The sequence below is a fragment of the Nyctibius grandis genome, chromosome 7 (assembly GCF_013368605.1).
Source record: "Nyctibius grandis isolate bNycGra1 chromosome 7, bNycGra1.pri, whole genome shotgun sequence".
In the NCBI taxonomy this organism is placed as follows: Eukaryota; Metazoa; Chordata; class Aves; order Nyctibiiformes; family Nyctibiidae; genus Nyctibius; species Nyctibius grandis.
Window position 1 is genome coordinate 7,496,206 of NC_090664.1, and position 24,331 is coordinate 7,520,536.

At 42.6% G+C, this 24,331-nt stretch overlaps 1 protein-coding gene across 2 annotated transcripts in view; it reads right to left on the bottom strand.

Moving 5' to 3' along the window:
• The window catches only part of PDE1C (phosphodiesterase 1C), a 414,729-nt gene that overhangs the window by 40,820 nt on the left and 349,578 nt on the right, over positions 1-24,331 (bottom strand). For both annotated transcript variants that reach the window (XM_068404897.1, XM_068404898.1), the window contains 6 exons: positions 23,904-24,032; positions 15,742-15,843; positions 14,313-14,433; positions 11,189-11,270; positions 4,425-4,545; positions 3,045-3,220 (listed from right to left, as the gene is read on the bottom strand). In XM_068404897.1, coding sequence (XP_068260998.1) covers positions 3,045-3,220; positions 4,425-4,545; positions 11,189-11,270; positions 14,313-14,433; positions 15,742-15,843; positions 23,904-24,032 — 731 coding nt within the window. The remainder of the gene's footprint in view (positions 1-3,044; positions 3,221-4,424; positions 4,546-11,188; positions 11,271-14,312; positions 14,434-15,741; positions 15,844-23,903; positions 24,033-24,331) is intronic.

Here is a 24,331-nt window from a genome sequence, read left to right on the forward strand (position 1 = left end):
GGGAGGGCGGGGGGGGCGTGGTGTCAGCAATTTAAACTCCTGCAGGCCCTGCTGCGTGTGGCTAAGACAGGCAAGGCAGACAGAGGAGGGGTGCAGAGACTTGTTGCAAGTCAGGGTGTCCTGGTTTCACTGGGATTTGGTTTCAGTTTGTGGCCAGCCATGGTGATCAGGGCCCTCAGCAGTTAAATCCGGGGCAGCTGGCCCTGGCTGGCTCACAGGTGTATTCTATAGCATTGACATTGAGCTCACTATAAAAGAGAGGGTTTACTAGGAAGAGCTGGGGCTTTCTTTTTCCTGCTCCCCTTGTCTCTCCTCCTTCTTCCTTGCTATGATTCCTGGAGCAACCCACCAGTGATCTATGGATGAGTATACTGTTGTCTGTTTTGTGTTGTCGTTTATATTGATTTTCTTCATTTCATTAAATCTGGTTAACTTCATCCCACCAGTCTCCCTCTCTTTTTCCCAATTCCCTTCCTCATTTGGAGAAGGGATATTAGGTGATAGAAAAACTGCTATTGTTTAGCCCTGGGTGTGGGCTAAACAAAGACACAGGGGCAAGAAAGCAGCTGAGCAAAGGTTTTTGATGTGAGGTTCTTAGAGTCCAAGAACAGTTTCTTAATCGCCACCCTATAAAAACATATGCTGAGCATACCATAAATCTTTCAGGATAAAAAAAAAATGCATGCTTGTACTGCTAAATGCACTGAGAGACACTGAAATTTTGTGCAAGTCAATGAATTCAGATTAACAGAAGCTGAGACTGCTTTCTGAATCTTTGACCCATAAACCGGGGCCCTGATCCAAGTTATTGGTGATGAAGTTTGGGAAAAACATAAAGTAAATCAACTATTCAGGGCTCAAGATTGTGAGAAAGGTAAAGATAAAATGACCTCCTCTAGGGCTCCCATGTCTAATAATGCAGACTGGTGAACTTGCTGCTTTCAAGTGATTACCTAATTCTTCCATAGACTACGCTCAGGAGCTGCTAGAAGGATTTTTTTATGAGGCAATTAAAAATACAACATTTTCCTCTCCAGCTAAAGTATTAATAACCAAACACTTATCGTCAGGAAACTCTGTAAAGAATGTATATGAAATACTGCATCAGTACATATTACCAGTAGCAGCATTAGTTAAGCAATGTGTGAACATCCACTTGAATCATAACTTGACATTTAGATGCGCACATTTAGAAAAAGGCTTATGCAAAGCAGTCACTGCAAGTGGGTACAAAGCACATTTAAAAGTTAAATAGCCAGAATCTGTTATGATCTACTCTATATATTTGTCTTAGGTGAAATGTAAGATATGTTTTGTTTATTTCCCCACAGGTATCTCTTGCACCTAGGATTTTTATCTAGTAGATCCTTAGTAGATAAGCAAATATGTATGGTACATGTTGAAATGAAATCCTTAAAACTAGTTAACTGTACTAGCTTCATTCACTCAACACTCCTATACTATGAGACACTGACCGTGTTAAATGCTTTGCTTGTTTGGTTAGTTTTAATTTGTTTGGTCCACCAAGAACCGTGGAATAGTAAATACAAACTTAAAAAAATAAAAAGCTGAAAAAGCCCCTGGCAAACAAGCAGATTTTTAATTATGTTTTTGTTTCCATTTTCATGGAATGCCTAGAAAGGCTTTTCCTGAATGGCAAGTTTTAATCCAATGGAAAATTTAATTTGAATAATAATGCGTGCTTTTCTGTACCTTTAGACAGACCTTTCAGTTGGAGAGGAACAATCTGCTCTGGTAAACAGAAATATGCCAAATCTTCCATCAGCCCTAAAGCCAAGGCCACATGACACATTAAAATTGAACTCCTTCCATTTACATGAAATACAACAACTCCATTAAATAAGGGTTTGAGTAACAAGCTCAGAGAAGAAATTGCATCACAAACAGTTTCATGAAGAAAAAAAAAAAATTAATCAGTGATACATTCCTCTTTTTTTGGTTCCAAAGCTGGTCTAAATCACCCCAGGGCTCAAGGAGACCTTGGGCAATCATCCAGCCCCTGGAGCCAAGGGGCAGTTATAACTAAGTCATTCTCAACAGATGGTTCTCATTAGTTCTGAAAGATCTCCAACAACAGAGATTTGCCAATGTCTAACCTATGATCAGGATATAATCACCTGCCATTTTTTTCTCCTCTTAACAGCTCAGGGTATTTGAATAAAAGAATAGTTCCCTTATTGCACAGCTGCATTAGTCTTCAGAAAACTGCTTTCAGCTATAAACCTTCTCAGATATAGTTATTATCATTTACATTGCTGTACTATGTATTGTCTGCAACTGGTCTATATGTTTCCTGAACTGCAGTGGCCAAAATTGGACACAGCACTGCTGTGGGGGCCTTGTTACTGCTGGAAAGATGGGAAGAATGCCAGAGGGGTCTTAGAAGCAAGGTCTGTTCTGGTTTTATTTTGGTTTTGGGTTTGCTTTTTTTGTTTTTTTTTTTTGTTTTTCTCAATAGCACGACAATATTGAACCCTGGTCAACTTGTGACCAACACAGCCCTCATATTCTTCTGAAATATTTGCAGGCCCTCCCAGATTGATGACATCATGAGCATTTGCAGCATAGTTACCAATTCATTATCCAAGTTATCACTAGAAATATGAAACTAGCTGTGAATCCAGAATATCCTGTCCTTCTCCCCTGAACTATCATCCATACCTCTTTCAGTCTTAACAGCGAACAATTTATAACCTATCTCTACAAGTGCTGTTCCAGCTATTTTTGCACCCACCCTGAGTCTGACTCATGACTTCAGGGGACCTCCCTTACAATTATTTTTTTTTCCTCCCCTTGTCCATGTCCTCTTCATTATGTACACTTACACCACAGAAGAAGAGTATAAGGCACACATGAGTCACAATATTGCTATCTTTCTGAACACTGTGTAGGTTGTTGACCTTGAAAAGCAGATTCTTTCAAACTGATAGTGCTTACTTGGAGAATAATTTGATTGAAGAAGAGCCTGAAGAAGAAGGGGTCAAAAGAATTTTTATTCTTTCACTAAGAAGCCTGGCTGTTACCTTTGGTGGCTTGTGCTTTCCATTTCTCCCGGTTCTGCTGCACCACCTCAGTCCAGGTGGTTTTAAAACATTTGAAGTCCACAGTGAGTATGGAGCAGTTGAGTGAGGCACTTCCTTCCGACCCAGTGCTCTTGACACTTGATCTTTTAACTTCGGAGGGACTAATACTATTCAGACTGGGACACAAGATCACAAAACACAGAAGAAATTAGTATCACATCCACCCAAATACAGCTAAGAAGAAATAATGACTCTAAGTCTAGATAACTTAACAGAGTCAATCAGGAAAAACAAAAACTAAGATTGAATCCCTCATCCTCCCCTCCCTCCCACCCTGGGGCAACCGATGTTAAAGCAAACAGCACAACCTGAGCCAGTATTAGAAATAAAGGGCAGCTTTTTCCTGCTTATTTTTTGGCATCCATAGTCCCTAAGAAGCAGAATGATTCCAACTGTTGCCATTACCTTTGTTGTGCATCTTCACTCCCTAAATATTCATTGGAGAGTCAGACAATTTAGAAATCAAATGTATCAAAGGAGAAGCCTCCTAAAATTCACCAATGGGAGCCACTAGGCACAGGACAGGAGGCCAATCTCTGTCCAGGGCTTGGTGACCTCAGCTGAGGCTGAAATCAGGCACTCATTTCACTTACAGACCCTACAGTTGGCTTTCCAGGATGGACACTTCATTACGTACATTCTAATAAAGGCAGCAAGATAACTGACACAGAAAGGTATTAGTGCTTGCTCTTTGTGTAACAGCCCAAGAGTAAAGAAATCACCTGGGAGAGGGAATCTTGACTTGGTAGCCCTACTCTGGGGAGCACTAGCCACGTCACATTTGAATCCCAAGACATGCCCTGTCCATGAAACTACTAAAAGAGTAGTTTCTCTACAACAGCAGAGCAGGTTGAATGGGCCAAGACTCCTTACACCTGAACTCCAGGTGAATTCTGGTGGTACTTCATACATTTGCATAACCCTAAATACTGTTACTAATGTATGCTTATATTTCCCGGTCCTCTTTGTATTTCAATCCCATTTATACTTCTAGACATGAAGAAATGAGTGCCTCCAAACGACTCCCTCTACCTTCTCTTTGACATTAGTGACTGAGAGTGCACCAAAGTTCACCTGATGTCATGGCTACAACCATTTGTGCTCACTGCCTTTGGAGGCACGGCTCAGGTTCATGCCAGCCTCCCTCTTTGCCCTCCCTGGGCTGGAGTTTCCCTGAAACAAAGTCACGTCACAAGGTGAGCAATGCGGATATGGGGCTTTAAGCCACATGGAAGACATATGCTGTGGGGGGAAAACTGGGGGAGTTGGGTGCAATGGCAGCATGTGCAGAGTGAAGGGAGAGGGCGCGTGGTTATTAACCTGGAACGCCTGAACCCGGACATGCCAGAGCGGGAAGCTTCATCGATGAGTGGAGTCACAATCTTCTCGGTCATGTCAGTCAGCACAGTAAAAGTGGGTTCCACAATGAAGTCAATGAAACCTGAGCATAAACACAAGCAGAGTCAAGCAGGTAAGAAGAGGATTTATGTGGAGTCACTACTTCAGTGATGGCAGACAACCACACTGTAAAAGACAGAGTAAAAAAATTGTCCCTTGAAAGAGGTACAATACTAGTAAGGGAAAACGGAGTTATACATTAATCCCTGACCCAAGAGCCTGGATATAGCATGCAACAAAAGGTACCTGCTTAAACACTGGAAAGAAACTGTGGCAAATCAGAACATAAACAGATGCATCAGAACTTGTTTTATATGAGGAGTGTGACATTTAAGCCAAATTGCTAGCGGATTTGGATAAAACCCAGTTTCAAAGATGAACTCTCTAAAACTAGAAAATCAATATAACAGTAATAATACTGGTAAGCTTTGCTGGTGTGGAGTTACATGCAAACCTCTCTTACTGCGTATCAACGTGTTGCTGTGAATATTCTCTCCTCAGTGCTTGGCCAGTTTGTTCTTGTTGATAATAAAACAGATTTAGATGCTTCCCCCCATTTTTTTTAAATAAGAAAAAGAAAAAAGTAAAGGGCCAAGTAATTTCTACTTCAGTATAGAGTCTGGCAGAGATGAATACATCTCTGATCTGAATGTTGGGAACGGCAGACTGAAGGGCCCTGTGGCCATAAGCTCATGAGATGAAGGAAAATCCAAGTTGCATGGAAAAAATGTGAGAATGAGGCACATACAGTACCTTACACCTTCCCCTAAATTCTCACCTGGGACAAGGACTATTTCTTATGTTGATTTTAGCACTTCACTTAGCAGATTTCTTAGTGCTGCAAGTAGCCAAGAAAACAATGATGTCCTTAATCTCTCCTAAGGGACATTAGGATTCAGGTCTTTCCCTATTGTTCTAATTTTTAAAGATTTGGTAATTATCGATTATTAATTTTAAATTTATAATATTATCATTTCTCTGACTGGGCCATGATATGTTTCTACTACAGACCCTGGTGATTCTAGGTGATAACAGAACAATAAAAGAAGAGACCACATGGGCCAGGCACCTGAATTCACAGATGCTTTGATCCACATCTTGAGTGCAAAGCAGTTGAGCATCCTTCTAGTTCCATTTCGCTCCCCTGATTTTTGCTAAATTTCTAGAATGATGAGTAATTAAGTATATTTTCATGCCTAGCCAAATTAAAAAACATTACTTGCACGTTCTCAGAATTTCATGCTAACATTCTGTAAATCTGAAGAAAATATGCATCCAGTCTTATCTGAACATCTGAATCAGGTGCCTCCATAACACTGAGACAGTCTTATCTATTCAAATTTAGGGAAAAAAGAACTCCCTTCCTCCCAGGGAGTTAATCAGAATTGTATGCAGTATAAAGCCATGACAGGAAATCGTGTGTTAGATCACAACCCAGATAATCCCAGCAAACTTCATACAGTTTTTTAAAACACTGGAAACTGTACTGACTGAGAACAGTGTTAAGTGTGCCACAGGAATCCTGAGGATAATGAGAACTTGCTCTACATACATGTGTGTGTCTGCCTGTCTATGTATCTATCTATCTCCTCTATTTCTCTTTACTCAAAAAATTTTTTACCTCCTAATGACCAAAGAAACCCAAGCCATGGTACCTTGTCACTTCTGCTTGGCAATTAATACCACTGCCATTTACTCCATCACCACTAACAACCCTGAGACGTGCAAATCTCTGATATCAGATGTATGACTCTGTCACTAAACTTCAGCAGCGGGGTGGTGGGACCCAGTTGTAAGGGTCTAAGAAACAAGTTTTCCCTGGGAGAAGTCTTGCATCTCATCAACAAAGACAGGCAGAGGTGCCACAAGGGACCACAGGTAAACAAACTCAAAGACCTAGGAGAACTTTTCTTCAATAAGTGGTATTTTTTCCTCCATTCCCTACAACATGAACAAGTTATTCAACTATGTTACCTTAAAATGGGGATTGTAATTAAGATGGGAAACATAATCTGCTATTGTAGAAACAAAACTTAGGACTTTATTAATAATTATGTAACTTATGCTATATTCTCAAATATGCATTCCCCCCTCTGTGTTCTCTCTCTTCTTACCTGAAGAAACTGTGATTTAAATATGGTGATTTAGTTTGCTAATTAAAAATCCTGAATATCAAATAATGAACCTGGGTTTTAAAACCTATTAATGCTAATGACCATTTTATCATCCTTTTTCTTCTTCAATAGAATGAGTGTGGCAAATATTTCCTGTACCCCAGTGACTAAGACGATTTTACCAATTAACACTGCATGCTGAGGGTGGATTCCAGGCACGTGCCTATTGTTCATTCATTCCACCTGAGAACATCACCACGGCAAACACTGGCTAGAGGACAGTTTCCCTAAAGCCCACCATCAAAAAAAAGAAAAAGAAAAAAGAATCATCAGCATGCACTCATCAGCCTTTATCCAATGTTTTCTGAAGCTGTAATTGTCTGTCTTGCCAGACAAAGAACAAAAATAAAAGGATGCTGCTACATTTATCAGCTGCGAAAGAGGACAATGACAACAAAGGCTGATCTCCAACCAAACAAGCTTCCTACAGTCTGAGACAGACAAGCTTTAACTCCTGATATTCTTGTTGGGAAATACAAGTCTTGGCCTGGTTTTCTTTGCCATTTTCTTGTCTCCCCCACTCTGATAAGCAGCCTGACTTTTGGACATCAGTCTCTCCTGATTTCTGTACTTCACTGTGGTACAGAAATATTTACCACATTCATTCTATTGAAGAATAAAAAGGATGACAAATTGTTCATCAGCTTAACAGGTTTTAAACAGGCATTAACAGGTTTTAAAACCCAGGTTCATTATTTCATCTTCATTTTTTTTTTTAATTATCCATTTAAACTCTGAACAATTTCTTCACAAACTGAAGCAACAGAAGAGAGAGACATTCTTTCTTTTGAGGAAGTTTTTACTGTTACATTGCTTCATTTCCATGGATAAAGTCTGTACTGCAAAACCTTCAGTCTGCATTTGTGAAAATCTTTCATTAATAAAAATGCTTTCCCACTGTTGTTGCATCTGTGGTGACCTTAGAGCAGCAAACCGGCAACTACGAACAAGTCGAGCCACCAGAAGAGGATTTCTAGGCTCTGTCTGACAGAACCAAGAGCGCAATTTTATTTCACAAAGGACAGAGGGTTTTTATTTGTGGGAACTGATGGCTGCTTGCTAGAGATAACAGCACAATTTGGAATTCAATAAGGACTTACTTTCCCAAAGAAATGTAGTAATTACTATTCCAGGGAACAATTTGTTAAGGCAATGAATCAGGTAAATAAATGAACGGGGACAGATTATTTGTCTAAGAACCTAGCCTACAACTTTGAAAGCCTTACCTCAGCAGACAGCCAGAAAATATGAGAGATTTTGATTTAACAAAGGAGACATTACAGAAAGACACTGCCAATATGTGCAGCAGACTGAGAAATGAAAATTTTATAATGTTAGAAAGCAAGATTTATAGAGAGTAGCCTATTAATGTCAATGGATTACTAAACTGCACAAATCAAATGTAAAACAAAATAATGTAAAACTAAACTGCACAAAGCAAATGTAACGCCCATCTACAAGAAGGGTCGGAAGGATGATCCAGGGAACTATAGGCCTGTCAGCCTGACCTTGGTGCCAGGCAAGGTGATGGAACAGATCATCCTGAGTGCCATTACACGGCACATGCAGGACAATCAGGGCATCGGGGCCAGCAAACATGGATTCATGAAAGGAAGGTCCTGCTTGACTAACCTGGTCTCCTTCTATGACAAAGTGACCCGCTTAGTAGATGAGGGCAGGGCTTTGGATGTAGTCTATCTAGACTTCAGTAAGGCATTTGACACTGTCTCCCAGAGCATCCTCTTACACAAACTGGCTGCCTGGGGCTTGGATGGGTGGACTCTTAAATGGGTTAAAAACTGGCTGGATGGCCGAGCCCAGAGAGTGGTGGTGAATGGGGCAAAGTCCAACTGGCGGCCGGTCACTAGCGGTGTTCCCCAGGGCTCAGTTCTGGGGCCGATGTTGTTCAATATCTTTATAGATGATCTAGACGTAGGCGTTGAGTGCACCCTCAGTAAATTTGCAGATGACACCAAGCTGGGTGGCAGTGTCGATCTGCTGGAGGGTAGGAAGGCCCTACAGAGGGATCTGGACAGGTTAGATAGATGGGCCAAGACCAAAGGCATGAGGTTCAACAAGAACAAGTGCCGGGTCTTACACTTGGGCCACAACAACCCCATGCAGCGCTACAGGCTGGGGGAAGGGTGGTTAGAAAGCAGCCCGGTGGAAAGAGACCTGGGGGTGCTGATCGACAGCCGGCTAAACATGAGCCAGCAGTGTGCCATGGTGGTCAAGAAGGCCAATGGCATCCTGGCCTCTATTAGGAATAGTGTAGCCAGCCGGTCTAGGGAAGTGATCATCCCTCTGTACTCGGCACTGGTGAGGCCGCACCTTGAATACTGTGTTCAGTTCTGAGCCCTGCACTTCAAGGAAGATGTTGAGGTGTTGGAGCGAGTCCAGAGGAGGGCGACCAAGCTGGGGAAGGGTCTGGAGGGTCTGACCTATGAAGAACAGCTGAGGGAGCTGGGGTTGTTTAGCCTGGAGAAGAGGAGGCTCAGAGGTGACCTTATTGCAGTCTACAACTACCTGAAGGGAGGTTGTAGTGAAGTGGGAGTTGGCCTCTTCTCCCGGGCAACTAGCGCTAGGACAAGAGGACACAGCCTCAAGCTTCGCCAGGGGAGGTTCAGGTTGGACATTAAGAAGAATTTCTTTTCAGAAAGGGTTATTAGACATTGGAATGGGCTGCCCAGGGAGGTGGTGGAGTCACCATCTCTGGATGTGTTTAAGAAAAGACTGGACATGGCACTTAGTGCCATGGTCTAGTTGACAGGGTGGTGTCAGGGCAATGGTTGGACTCTATGATCCCTGAGGTCTCTTCCAACCTGGTTGATTCTGTGATTCTGTGAAATCAAATATAATGACAAATAGTATATAACTAAAGAAGGCTGCCTTTCCATACTGGTGAGTGCCTCTTTCATAAGGTGAAATTGTGTTGGTGATGGTTTAATTCATCACTAATTTTGCAGCTGCTTGACAGAAGGGGTATCGGTGCAGAAGTCTCTCGGCTCTCCTGGCCTTCCTGAGCAAAGGAGCACAAAAGAGGAGGACAAGGAAAACTGGGTTTCCAAGTACACATAACCCTACATAGAAGGACCCCATGGGAAGCAGAACTTCTCTTCCCTGTGAGGAGTGAGGGACATATCTGAAAGCTGATAGAAGGGATGTGAAAGAGAAGTCTCTACATGTGCTTCCCTCCACACCAGCCAGAGAGAGAATTTGTCGTCTCCCACAGCACAGCAGGTGTAGTCTGCCCAGGAGTCCTCAACATGGGTTTTAGCTGAGACTGCAGCACCTGAAGTTTGCTGCTGCTCCCCCCCACCGAGCTGCTGGCAGAACACAAATGTCCTCAGCAGTTGCACTGAGCTCTACACACATTCCCACTCTTCTGGGTTACTGTTGCAGAGGAGTAAACGCTTCAAGCCTGACAACTAGGCTAGGTTTGCATAGTGCTTTTCAAGGCCAGGTTCTTGGCTGAACTGTCTGAACTTCCAAAACCAGAAAAATCTGAGATGAGGTCCCTCAGGGAATGGCTTGCCTAACAGGAACAATGAAATAATTTTAAACAGAAATGGCTCTTAGCTACAGATACGAATCTGAACTTTCCTAGGTTCAGGGATATCTTTGTCTTCTTTGAGAGAAATTTAATTCTTCAAATTTTTTGTTTGTTTTCCTTTAATACACTCCCTCTCTTTCTCCTTCTGGTCTCAGTTCCCTCATTTTTAGGGTCCATGTTATCTTTCTTTTGTTATTCCATTTGGCACTTTATTCTCCAGTTGAGGTTAGATCATGTTCTTCTGTCTACTTCACTTGCTTCCTAGGTATAAAAATCCACCCACAAATCCACCTTTTCTGTTGTCTTTTTTTGCTCCCAGCCTCCTGAAGAGTTTTACTTCACTTAGCCCCTCTTGTTTTCTCACCAAATACCAGGGTTTGTTGCCTCATCCTTCTCCTACTTTTTCACTCAATAACTGGAGGATAGGTAAAGAAAGCACTGTTGCTGAACCTGTAAAAAGATCTCTGTTTCTGAATGTGTGGAACAAAAAAAGGTTTGCTATTTGCTTGGCTTCAGTGAAAAATATTGGTTGACTTGAAGCACTGGGAGGGAAAGGGTAGGAGGAATAAATGGAAAAACACACACTAGGTTTTGCCCACGTCATTGAAGAAACTGACATTACATTCTCATATCCAACAATGATACTCGTATCACAACATGTTGCCGTGTGTGCCTCATCTTCACAGTTCAGAAAACCATGGAGCAGTGTCATAACCAGGCACTGTAGTCATCTCTGCAGACACATCAGAGGTAACTTGGTTACTGCATGGAACCTCCACCATAAATCTAACGGCTCCTCAGCTTTGAATTGTTGATCTGGGGAAAATAATGCCATTGTGCTTTATTTCCTCTCTTTAACATAGTTCCAAATGATGAGAGATCACCACGATCTTAGCCCCATAGGGAGGACTAAGTTTTGCTTTTAAGATACTATTTTGCATGCACCAAAAGGGACATACCTATTTGAGACTGAGCAACCATAGTAGACTTGCGATCACACAGTGGAGAGAAGGGAAGCCCTAGTTCTGCTTCTTTGTCACCCTGGAGAAACAAAATTGAGATGAAATTAGAAAAAGACAAGACACATTGCACTTTGATATCTTAGGTCACGACTGTAAAAGCCTCTCCTTTTACTTTCTTTGATTAAGTTTTGATTTTGGTTTTGTTTTCTTGTTTGTTTTTTTTTTTTAAAACACACAAATTGTGTAGAATTTGAGTCCATCTGGAAGAGTTGTAGTCCAAGCAGAAGTTGGTGAATTAAGCATCTTGATTCCAGTGAATCTTTCCTCAGAGCTTTCCCTGCCTGCTTGGTACTTCTATGCACCAACTAAAACCCCACTTGAGCACAAGAATGCTTCTCACTGCAGTTCTCCAGAGAATCCAGCAGAACTCCGTTCTCAGAGCAAGCCTTTCAAGAGAAAACATCAGTGTTAGGACCAATTTTTCAGGGCTTGCGCTTCTTTGCATGTCTTTTTTACTCTTTCAGATAAGGAATTAACAGGTCATGGCTGGCCAGATGCAGATTACTTTTTTCTTCCAAAGGAAACACTGACATTGTCAACATTGTACATAAGTGCTTAACTATAAAAGTCCAAACATACTTTCCAGCCCTCAGAACTGAAAGACCTTTTCTAACATCGTGAGATAGCGCAGAAGATCAAGTGTTATAACCCATTTTTTTCCAGTCTTTCAAATTGCATATTCTCAAAGAGCCCTTTAACTTAGTTCAGTCACTCCATAACATATTGCTTTATGCTGACAAGATATATAGGATTACATAGTTGCAATACTCCCCACTGAGGATTCAAATTTAAATATCCTGTTAACCGTATTATAGAATCAATTCCTTAAATCAGCAGCTCACTTCAGCTGTGCTGAACTTCTTGCCAGTGTTCTGACTAATGTCAAATGGAAGCTAAAACACCCAGCAAACTAACCAGAGAAAAACCTCTGTAGGCATAAGAAGAGCTGAATTCTTCTTTTTCTTAATATAACATACATGAAATGGGGGCACAAGTCCTGTTAGAAACTTGGGTGAAACAACAAGCAATAGTATTCTTCTATTGCAGAACAATTCTGCTTTATGTTAGCAGTCTAATATACAAATATCAGGGTAAAACAGAAACCAAACACAGAAATATTTCCAAGTAGTGTTCCTTTACTGGGTCTGCTGCATCTCTCAGGAAAAACATCTCTCAATGCCAGCCATCATTCTTCTCTGACTCTTTATGTCTCTTAAAAACCCTAATGCCTAATTCTCTTTAAGAAGGAATCCCTAACTGCCTTTCTGACTGCTCAGAAGGTAGCTGACTTCTTCTAAGCTGTTTGGGCAGCTCCCTCATGGCTAGCTAAAGTGCATTAGTAAAACAAATTAACTCATGCAAGATGTTTGCTTTAAGAGATGTTCACCATAACTGCTGAATTTAAAAAAACAGTATCGTACTCAGAAGCATCATTCATACCTACAGCGTGGTTACGTGGTGTAGAAAGACTTGTGTCACACCACAAAATACTTGGAAACAATAGGGCTGGGGACCTGTACTGATATAGATTAAGTCAGGCTCTATGTCTCTGCAGAGCACATAACAGAAAGGACAGGAGAGGGTCTGCAGGTGAAGAGCATAAGAAAATAAATACCTAATCTGAGGCCAGCCCTGTTTCTTATTACCATCGTCCCCTCTGGCTAGGGGTATTTCTCAGCTTGTGAGAAGAGTGTGTGTTGTTTTTCTGCTGTCAGGTAGGGATGTATTTCTTGATCTAGTACTAAATAACTTCAATGAATGCAAGTCTATGCTTTATGGTAAGGCTAAGGGTTTTCCTGAAGAGGGAATTAATACTGCATCTAAATTTGGAACTAGAGTACAAGTTTTATATAAAGCTTTATCTAAAAGTGGAGGCATTTGTAATTCAAAAATGAAGTAGGATTTGTTGGCTGAAATGAAATTATTCTTATGAAAGCATAAAATAATAAATGTCTTCATTGCATGTGTAAAACAGAACAAAACTTGGGCTTTTTGTGGTCTCATATCTAGCTAATCTTAATTCCCTCACCAATCTTTAGGGGACTCAGTAGTGGTGCATTTTAACACTTCTAGTATAATTTTGAGCTAGAAAAGCATAAATGTGCACAGACTTTTCCCTAAAATGTATGTGAAAATCATCCTACTTGCATGAGCCTCCTGTGTGGCAACACAGAGACAGCTGCAGGTATGATTGACCTGCTTCCACCTAGTAAATCCATTCTTGGTTTGAAAAACAAATTAAAGAATGCATTTCAAAGCAAATCCTTGCAATGTGCTTATTAAGAAGGGATTCCCACAATGCCTTTAAAAACAGATGGCATTTTAAAAAAATTGTCAGAACTTCTTAAAAATTGTCATATATTTTTCTTTTTTTGCATTCAGATTTACTATAAAACTTCAAGTTACTGAACTTTGGAGGGCAATTAAGCAGTTAGTTTTCTGTTTAGTTTAGTAATTCATACTGGTGAAAAGTATCCTAAACACTCCTAAATGCTTTGTTTACTTTTACTTTTTTTTTTTAAGGCAGCTCTTTAAATGTTTTTAATTAGTCACTTGGGGAGCTTATAGCTATCACACAGAGCTTAATGATTTGTCTAGATTTGTGGGTCTGTCTACAGGTGGGCCACTGTGAGTTATAAACTAGATCAGTTCACTTCATCTAAAGTAAGGGTAATGCATTTTTCACATCTACCCCAACAGTGCAAGTACAGTTCTATAAGGTACAGCTACCTAAATCTGTTTTCTGTGGTTCTACAGCTAAGTAGAACATCACATATTCTATATTTTGCTAATTTGAAACATATATTAGCTTCCCAAATTAGAATTTCTACTATCTAGATAACATCTATATCTATAGGCAGTGTATCAGACACTAACTTCCCAAGAGGCATAATAGACAGTGCTGTTGGTGCCAGATGAGAAAGCTTCATATCATTTGGGAGGTTCTTGAGAAAATCAGAGAAGAAGGAAAAGATCTGTGTTCATATTTTCCTACTTCCTTGCCCAATCCTACACACTCCCTCAGTGCTGCAGAAACGCAGAGGAACTTCCCTAGCTTTACCTGTCTGAAGAACTCCTCTAGCAGAGACATGGTCCAGCGATGATGGAGATCCCAGGCCTTGGCTGGATGACTGATATCTGCTGTATGCAACAACAGTGATAAAGCTTTCGGCTTGTCAATTCTGAAAACCCAAAACAATCAAACAAATTAATTGTCTGCTTTTGCAGTGGAGAATGACAAAAATCTCACCTAGGCAGGGAAATGAGGTCATTAGAATCTTTAGCCAGGATATTAATGGAATTATTTCTGTGTTCATAAAATCAGACAACTATGAAAGACTGTCTAATTTCTCCAACACAATTCCTGTTGTAACAGAGACATTAAGAAGTGCAAAAAGAAACTTTGCTCAGCCTTGCTGAGCTCCTTTCCAGGCTTGCTTGTCTGCACAAGTAGGCTTGAAGAGCTACTGTGCTCCCCATTTCAGCTGGGCTGCACTTTATGCAGCTCAAAAGAGAAGCTGGTCCCTACCATCTTACTGTAGTAAACAGTTAGGATCTGATCTCAGGGGCACTGATGAGCCTACACAGTAACTTATAAATGTTACATTGTTAGAAAACTAGTGTGAGGTCAGAAGGTGATCCTTGCATTTGGTTCCACAGAACAAAAAAGGCTGGCAATTCCTTAAAGTCATAACCTGAGAGGCTAGCCCAAGAACCCAGTAAATAATGCTTTCTTGGGATGGGTAGTCTCAGATTTTAATTCAAGCTTTTGACTGTCTGCAATAGCTGGAAGAGTTGTAGCTTCTAGGAAGTCCAAGTGGCTAGCCACACTCTGATCTGATAAAGATATAATTCTGGGAGGCTCTGGACAGACCTGTGTCCAGGGTGAAAAAATGACCATCACTCAGAGCTTTCTGCAGTATAAAAGGAATTTTATGGGGAAGAGCTGTAGACAAAATATTACAGCTCCCAGTGGCATACTGGGAAGAAGAAAAGGCCTTCCCCATACTGCTCCATCTGTTATCTTCTAGTCCTTCCCTCAGTGATCTCAAGTTGTTTTCATCTGTCCTCTGGTTATGGAGCAGGCCCCTTGCAGAGGTGGCAGCTGATACCATCTGTAGAAGGGCAATGCATAAGTTGTGTTCTGCAGATCTTATAACCTTGAGTCATACTCAAGCTGTAGAGGTCACTCAGCTGGATCATGTCCTTGATATTACCCTGATACACAAAGGGAAATGCCCAGGGAAGTTTACCCCAACATAGTGACCTTTGCAAGCTTTGGTCCACCAGCCCAGAATAGAGATGTGTGTATAGTGGGGTGCCAGTCAACTCCTAAGTGAATTCATTCAAAATTCAACAGCAGAAAGAGAATTGTTGTGGACATCAAAGAGAGTGAAGGCCTCTGGAGAGGTGCTTTTGAAGTCAAACACAATGGCAAAGCACCAGCTGAAATGCAGCCCCTCACTGCACAGCGTTGTGAAGTGACTCACCCTTCTGGCTGCTGCAAAGCATTCTTCATGGCTTTGATTTGCTGGAAGTGACAGGACATATCAGTGGCCAACACCATCTCAATCACTAGAGCTCTGAATTCCCTTTCGGATGGCATCATGATGAGAGGAGCAAGGAAAGAGAAACACAAAAACCAGCATCAATCACACTCGAGTTTCTTTTGTTGTCTATCTGCAAATTATTGACAGTACTTCTGCCTTTGTATGTCACACTTTCCATTATCCCTCTTTCAGGTATGGGGAAGAGGATGAATGATTTTCTGCTCAAACACAGGAGTGGGAAGGCTGCAAATTAAGCCAGGTGGCTAATCCTTGCTAAGAGAAATCCTAGATGTTTTTTGAAGAGCGCATTACTATTAGTACTCTTTTTTCAATTAAACACAAACCTCTTAAATTGATTTCTTTCATACGGCATTCTTAGAAGGAAGTAAAAAGACTGTTTAAAGCCTCAGCATGAATCAGGTGAACTTTTGAACCTGAACATCTATCCAATTGATTAAAATGGTTGATACCTATGTTGAGAGTTTAGTCATATTATTAAAGGAAAAACAGCATGTTAAAAAAAAAATCTCCTAGTATATATGATGCATATATGCAGTCAAGACCTATGAGAACCTGCATTACTACTCTAGTATTATTCATTCAAACTGCTCCTGCATGAATTTTTGTTAAGCAAACTCGTTTGGGATCCATTTGAAATTGTTTTGAAGATAATATGGATGTCCTAGAGATTTTAAAATATCATAACATTTTGATCTAGCACACAATACAAATTTATTTTCTCTTTCTCTCAGTTCAGCTATCCACAGGTTAACAGAGGAAGAACAACCCAAGGTTAGCATATCAGCTCAGGATTTGGGAGATTCAAAAATGTGTCAGCTTTCATTTAAAAATAAAAGTTACCATTCGTCTTTTCATGAATGTTTCATGAAGGATGTGGTCTATTTTGAGCATGTCTCGTTTGTGTCTGGTGGCTGTGCTCAAGTTCCAGCCGCAGGCCACCACTGTGTAGAGACCCAAGACTGCTGTGCTTACCCCGTCCCATGGGTAGCATGTAACGAGTCCCCCCACCAAGAGTTGTGCACACACGTTAAGATGGCATCAGCTGGCCTTGCTATTCCCCCAGTATACCCACCTCCTCCTCCCCACCCTTATGTAGAATCAGTTGCATGGCCAACATCATTCAAGACAATGCAGTGGCTGAAAATAAACTTATGTCAACCTATTTTGCACATTTTTTTTTTCGCCAGCCCAGGGGCGTTCCCTGATATGGTTCATTCCCAGCAGCACAAACCTCTCTGTCAATACAAGCAAGACAGGTGGGAGAGGAGAACCTGAATGCATAGAAACACACTTTTACAAGAAAAGGGTATGATTATGCTGTGGGAACAATCAGTGCTTGGGACTATTCCCGGGAAACAGCAGACACATCACTACGTCCTCTGGAGTGCAACTCCATCGTAACGGTCTGCATGGGAGACTTTGTGCGTAGCTTATTACAGCAGGAACACAAAAGCAAAGGACTCAGCTCAGGCGAATGAGTCAGATGCCAGTGCCAGCATGTACATGTGCTCATGAGCACACAAATTCTAGTTTCCCTTTTATAGATGTAAATCTGGAATATGCACATTCTCTGACCTCTGCACGTATTTCAGGACATCCTTTCCTCTGAAGCAGAGAGGAAAAAAGACTTCAGCAACATTAAAAAAGAAAGTATTTTAATACTGAAGAGTTCTTACTTGTCACGTCAAACTTCAGGCAGCACAACAGCAGGTGACTTTCAAAGGCATGTGGACACAGATAATTTACTGGACATAGATAACGCATGACAGAAAATCACAAAAGACCTATGCTAGAGGATGATAGGTTTGTGCATTTGGTGCCAGGTTGAGATCAGGCTGAAACACATTACAGAGAGAACTGAAGATACATAATTTATCCATTTCTTGGTTTTGCTTCTCAGTCAGATCGGAGCCTGGGATACACACAGCTGCTGCTTTGTGCTCCGGCCAGCTTTCGCACTTTGTTTCTGCAACGGTCTTCAAAGTCTACGCAACACATCATGGTGCTGCAGTCTGCATGCTGCACAGCAGCCCTGGCTAAACAGTCCTCAGAAACTGTTTGCAAGAGATCTTGCCACTGAGGTATCACTGGACTACATTTAATGGTGCTAACAATGCACAAAAGCCTCTTAATGTCTAACGGGACACACTTGCAGAGTGATCTGTCTTTAATCTGGGCTAACACCTTTCTATCAGAGAAGCATAGTCTATAATAGCAGAGGACATGCAAGTAAACGGAAATAGTTAAATCTCCTTTACCTTCAAGAATATACATTTCACAATCTTAAAGAAGTGAGGGAAGAGAAGAGGCTGCACTACTTTCAAATGTCGACATGTTGATGTGAAACTGTGCAAAAGTACAGCACTGAATATGTAGGCTTTATTACAAATATTATTGTTGACATCTGCTGAAGAGGTAGGCAAATGCAGCTCTCACTTCCAGTGTTACCAGTGGGATTTCAAAGTCACAGATCCCCCTGCTATTTCTGCAACACCTTCTTCTCCTCTATCCCCATGATTCAAACCCAGTTTTGTATTGAGGAAGAAGTTCATCAAGAACCAGAGTTAATTCACTCAAATACTAACTTGTCCTGAGCAATTTACTAAATCACTTGACTCTAGAAAAATTACCCAGCTCTTTAAAAAATACATAACCTAAAACTGTACCCAAGAAAACAAGAAACAACACAATCTGATGAAAAAGGAAGGAGGATTAGACCTCTATAATCTGTCAGCACTAGCAAGATGACAGAGGCAGACGGGCCCTTGAGTTCATCTCCTCCAGACAGTCACAGCTGCACCGGGCTAAGGATTCCCAAGCACAACATTTTCCAATGAAGAGAACTTGCCTATCAACTCAGGCCAACGAAATGTCCTAGAGACAATCTGCCCTCTCACCATTAAGAGCTAAACCTATCTCCTATTTTATTCCTGGTCATGACGCATCATGGCAACAAGGATGGTAGGAGTATAGAAAAAGTGTCCTGAGATCTCCATCGTCCAGAATGCTTTTCATTCCATGAAAATGACAGTGCTCATCAGCACCTCCTCACCACCTGCACCATCTCTCTCTGCCACCTAAAAGCTAGTCAAAATCTAACCCAAAGACAAGACAAATGATCCTCTAAACATGGGCTCTGCATGGTGGCCTTGACAAAAAAGCACAAGCCAAATGGAGAAACTAGTGAATAGCAGAGAGACAACACCTTCCCCCACGACACCACTGGATAGTTTAAAAGTCAGTATATTGGCTTCTGTACCTATACAAGCCATGGAAGCACAGGACTGGAATGACACAGATCTAGACATCTAGGACTGCAAAATCCACTGACCAGCAGATTTTCTCTTGCTAGTAATGTGAAAAAAGGAGTGAGAGCTCAGCTCAGAGAGGCACTGAAGAATTTGCTTTCCAAAAAACATCACTCGGGCCTTTTGCTGAAAGAGATTTATCAGGTATGTCCACAAAAACAAGTTTAAATTTGGACACACTTCTATAGTTTCCCAAAGCACCCTTCAATACCGAGGGTCCTATTTTTCAGTGCCAGTCCGGGAAACTCTGGGCTGCTTGCTTTTTTTCTCAGCACCTCCCATCCTACTCAAGTCAGCTCATGTTTCTAGTGCTTCCCAAATGTTTGCCTATGGGATTTCAAACTGGCAGTCAAAAGCAAAAGCACACAAAAATCACAATGTTTTGGTATTAGAGCACATCCAGATAATGGCCTTTATTCTGCAGCTGCTGCTTGATTGGCAGCTACAAAATAATAAAGCCCTACTCGAGAGAGAACAAATAAGCAACCCAAACCATTCAGTCTTTTTGCTCAGGCAGTTACAGTAGTTCTTAAAGACATGGGTTCATCTTTGAAACCTGGGGTCTAAGCACATTGTCTCAACAGAACGCACATATTGACACTAGAGAATCAATGAGAAATACCTCAAGCTAGCTTTGATTCAAGCAAAAACTTTTTACAGCTCCAAAGCAGACCATTTGCCTACAGACAGCATCTATGCAATGAAGCATACTCAACTAGCTGCTCCGCTCTTCCTTGTACGCATTGGCTCTAAGGCTGCTGTTTGTAGGCAGTTAGTTCCTTGCGTTTCCCCCGCCAACATCAAAGGAAGCAGTAATTTGCTGCCAATATTTGACAAGGCATTACCAGCTGTAGCTAAAAAAATAAATTAGATTTTTAACACCTCCATGCAGATTTTTTTTTTGAAGTTACTGTTTGCTGCCCACCATAACCCTATTTTCTATATTGGGGGATAGAATTTCTCAGGCCACTCCTCCACAACACTCACACTGATTGAAATCAGCCGCGTAACTTTATTCCTGCTGTTCAGCTATAGGATTGCATCACTGTCCACAACTTGAAATAAACAGGAAATGCAGGCTAAACAGATTAGCCAGCAGAGCCTTCACTGACCAGCTTGCTAGAAGCCAGGCCCCAGAGAAGGGCTCATTTCCGCACGCTTATATTAAAATAAGATGCCTCTATGCAAACGCATGGAGCATGGGGAACAAACAAGAGGAGCGAGAGACGTGAGCACACCTGCAAGGCTACGACCTTACTGGCATCACAGAGACATGGTGGGATGACTCTGATGACTGGAGCATTGGAATGGGTGGATACAGGCTTTTTAGGAAGGACAGGCAGGGGAGACGAGGAGGGGGTGTTGCGCTCTATGTCAATGACCAGTTTGAGTGCATGGAGCTCTGCCTCGGGGCGGGGCGGGGGGGGGCGGGGAGGAGGAGCTGAGGGAAAGCTTATGGGTCAGGATTAAAGGGCGGGCAGGGACAGGAGACATTATAGTGGGTGTCTGCTACAGGCCACCTGGCCAGGAAGACCAAGCAGATGAGGCCCTCTACAGACAGATAGATGTAGCCTCATGTTCACAGGCCCTGGTCCTCATGGGGGACTTCAACCACCATCTGTTGGAAGGACAACACAACTGGGCACAAGCAATCCAGGAGGTTCCTGGAATGCGTGGATGACAACTTCCTTCTCCAAGTGATAGAGGAGCCAATGTGGAGAGGTGCCATGCTGGAACTTGTTCTCACCAACAAGGAGGGGCTGGTGGGGGATGTGAAGCTCAAGTGCAGCCTTGGCTGCAGCGACCATGAAATGGTGGAGTCCAAGATCCATAGAGCAGCAAGGATGGCATGCAGCCAGCTCAACACCCTGGACTTCAGGAGAGCAGACCTGGGCTTCTTCAGGGACCTGCTTGGGAAAGTCCCTTGGGATAAAACCCTGGAGGGAAGAGGGGCCCAAGAAAACTGGTTAATATTCAAGGACCACCTCCTCCAGGCTCAGGAACAATACATCCCGACAAAGAGGAAGGCAGGCAAAAACACCAGGAGGCCTGCATGGATGAACAAGAAGCTCCTGGATAAACTCAGGCACAAGAAGGAAGCTTACAGAGGGTGGAAGCAAGGGCAGGTAGCCTGGGAGGAATACAGGGAAATTGTCTGAGCAGCAAGGGAGCACGTTCGGAAAGCTAAAGCCCTGATAGAATTAAATCTGGCCAGGGATGTCAAGGACAACAAGAAATGCTTCTACAGGTGTGTCAGTGATAAAAGGAAGACTAGGGAAAACGTGGGCCCTCTCCGGAAGGAAATAGGAGACCTGGTTACCCGGGATATGGAGAAGGCTGAGGTAGTCAATAACTTTTTTTGCCTCAGTCTTCACCGGCCAGTGCTCTAGCCTCACCACCCAAGTCGCAGAAGGCAGAGGCAGGGTGTGGAAGGATGAAGAACCACCCACTGTAGGAGAAGATCAGGTTTGACACCGTCTAAGGAACCTGAAGGTGCACAAGTCCGTGGGACCTGATGAGGTGCATCCACGGGTCCTGAGGGAACTGACGGATGAAGTTGCTGAGCTGCTATCCATCATTTTTGAGAAGTCGTGGCAGTCTGGTGAAGTTCCCACTGACTGGAAAAGGGGAAACATAACCCCCATCTTCAAGAAGGGAAAAAAGGAAGACCCGGGGAAGTACAGGCCAGTCAGTCTCACCTCTGTGCCTGGCAAGATCATGGAGCAGATCCTCTTGGAAACTATACTGAGGCACATGGACATCAAGGAGGTGATTGGTGACAGCCAACATGGCTTCACTAAGGGCAAATCATGCCTGACAAATTTGGTGGCCTTCTGCGATGGTGTTAGAGTGCTGGTGGATAGGCGAAGAGCGACTGATGTCATCTACCTGGACTTGTGCAAAGCATTTGACACTGTCCCACATGACATCTTTGTCTCTAAATTGGAGAGACATGGACTTGACGGATGGACCACTCGGTGGATAAAGAACTGGCTGGATGGTTGCAAAGAGTTACGGTCAACGGCTCAATGTCCAAGTGGACACCAGTGACGAGTGGCGTTCCTCAGGGGTTGGTATTGGGACCAGTCCTGTTTAACATCTTTGTCGGCGACATGGACAGTGGGATTGAGCGCGCCCTCAGCAAGGTTGCCAAAGATACCAAGCTGTGCAGTGTGGTCGACATGCTGGAGGGAAGGGATGACATCCAGAGGGACCTTGACAGGCTTGACAGCTGGGCCTGTGCAAACCGCATGAAGTTCAACAAGGTCAAGTGCGAGGTCCTGCATGTGGGTCAGGGCAATCCCAAGCACAAATGCAGGCTGGGCAGAGAATGGATTGAGAGCAGCCCTGAGGAGAAGGACTTGGGGGTGATGGTTGACAAGAAGCTCAACAGGAGCCAGCAGTGTGAGCTTGCAGCCCAGAAAGCCAACAGTATCCTGGGCTGCATCAAAAGAAGTGTGGCCAGCAGGTCGAGGGAGGTGATTCTGCCCCTCTACTCCGCTCTCGTGAGACCCCACCTGGAGTACAGCGTTCAGCTCTGGGGCCCCCAACATAAGAAGGACACGGAGCTGTTGGAACGAGTCCAGAGGAGGCCACGAAGATGATCAGAGGGCTGGAGCACCTCTCCTATGAAGACAGGCTGAGAGTTGGGGCTGTTCAGCCTGGAGAAGAGAAGGCTCCAGGGAGACCTTCTAGCAGCCTTCCAGTACCTGAAGGGGGCCTACAGGAAAGCTGGAGAGGGGCTTTTTACAAGGGCAAGTAGTGACAGGATGAGGGGGAACGGTTTTAAACTGAAAGAGGGTAGATTTAGATTAGATATTAAGAAGAAATTCTTTACTGTGAGGCTAGTGAGACACTGGAACAGGTTGTCCAGAGAAGATGTGGCTGCCCCCTCCCTGGCAGTGTTTAAGGCCAGGTTGGATGAGGCTTTGAGCAACGTGCTCTAGTGGAAAGGTGTCCCTGCCTGTGGCAGGGGGTTGGAACTAGATGATCTTTAAGGTGCCTTCCAACCCAAACCGTTCTATGATTCTATGATTCTAAGTGACTGCTCAGCACTGTATCACATTTAAGCGTATGCAGGAGGCACCGTGCATCACAGAAGATCCCACAAGTTGCTTCCCCTCCCATGAGAAAGACCATGCAGTAGGATTCTTCCTGTCTAGCACACTGGGCTATTTTTAAAATACCACCCCTTGGAGTTAAAAGAAAAACCATAAAAACAGAAAGCCCTCATCACATTGAACTGTCTGCTATTAGAAAGCAGATCATGGGCTGATTTTGGCACATAAATCATATGTTGCATAAGGCTTATTTTAACTTACAGCTTCTTACATCACCTTGGCATGTAGAGCACACTGATTTATGCTCCTTGGACTGGATTCTTTTTTGCATTAAGTCCCATTTATAATTATAAGGCAAGGAGTGTGAAAGTAGATAAAGGTTATGTTTATGCTTAAGGATGAACAAAGAGCAGGCTACCTCTACATTCACTTACAAACGCATGTGTACAAAGGGTGTCTCTGTGAGACTTAGAAATCAGATGGGAGTCAATTTGGATATTGTAATCCATTGTCACCAAGTCTAGTCTCACCACCAGAGGTGAAAACTTAAAGCAGAAATAAGGAAGACAAACACCTTCTAAAGCTCTTCTCCTTGTAGCAATACAAATACTAATATGCAATATACAAGAATGCATATTGCTATTCAAACAAGGTAATAACAGTCTGTGGTGATGCTGCAATGTTCCTAGGCAGCCACCATGTTCAATTTTACCTCCAGTCGTCCTTTGAGAGATTCGATAAAATATTCATCTCTTCATCATCTTGCAAAAGACGATACGCCGCACTAACGTGGTGATTTTCAAGCACAGACCGGTCATTATACAGAATGGCTGAGTCTGACCTAGCATTTCAAAGAAAACATAGGAAAGGTTATGTTTCTTCCCTGCCTAAAGAGTCTCACATTCAGAAGTTTTCCTTTGATCAGCTACAGAGATCACTTCTATAGCACAGATACGAGCATTTGAAGAGCACTTTTAGTACTTTGGTCATTGCTGTTATTCAGTAAAAGAAAACTAAAGATCAAAATTCACCGCAAAATCTATTTCAGCAGATGAGACTCACCTAGTCTCTTTGTTACAGACTTAAAAAAACAGCTGAGAGCTGAGAGATATGTAAATTTAGAGTTGAAGCATGAGGCTC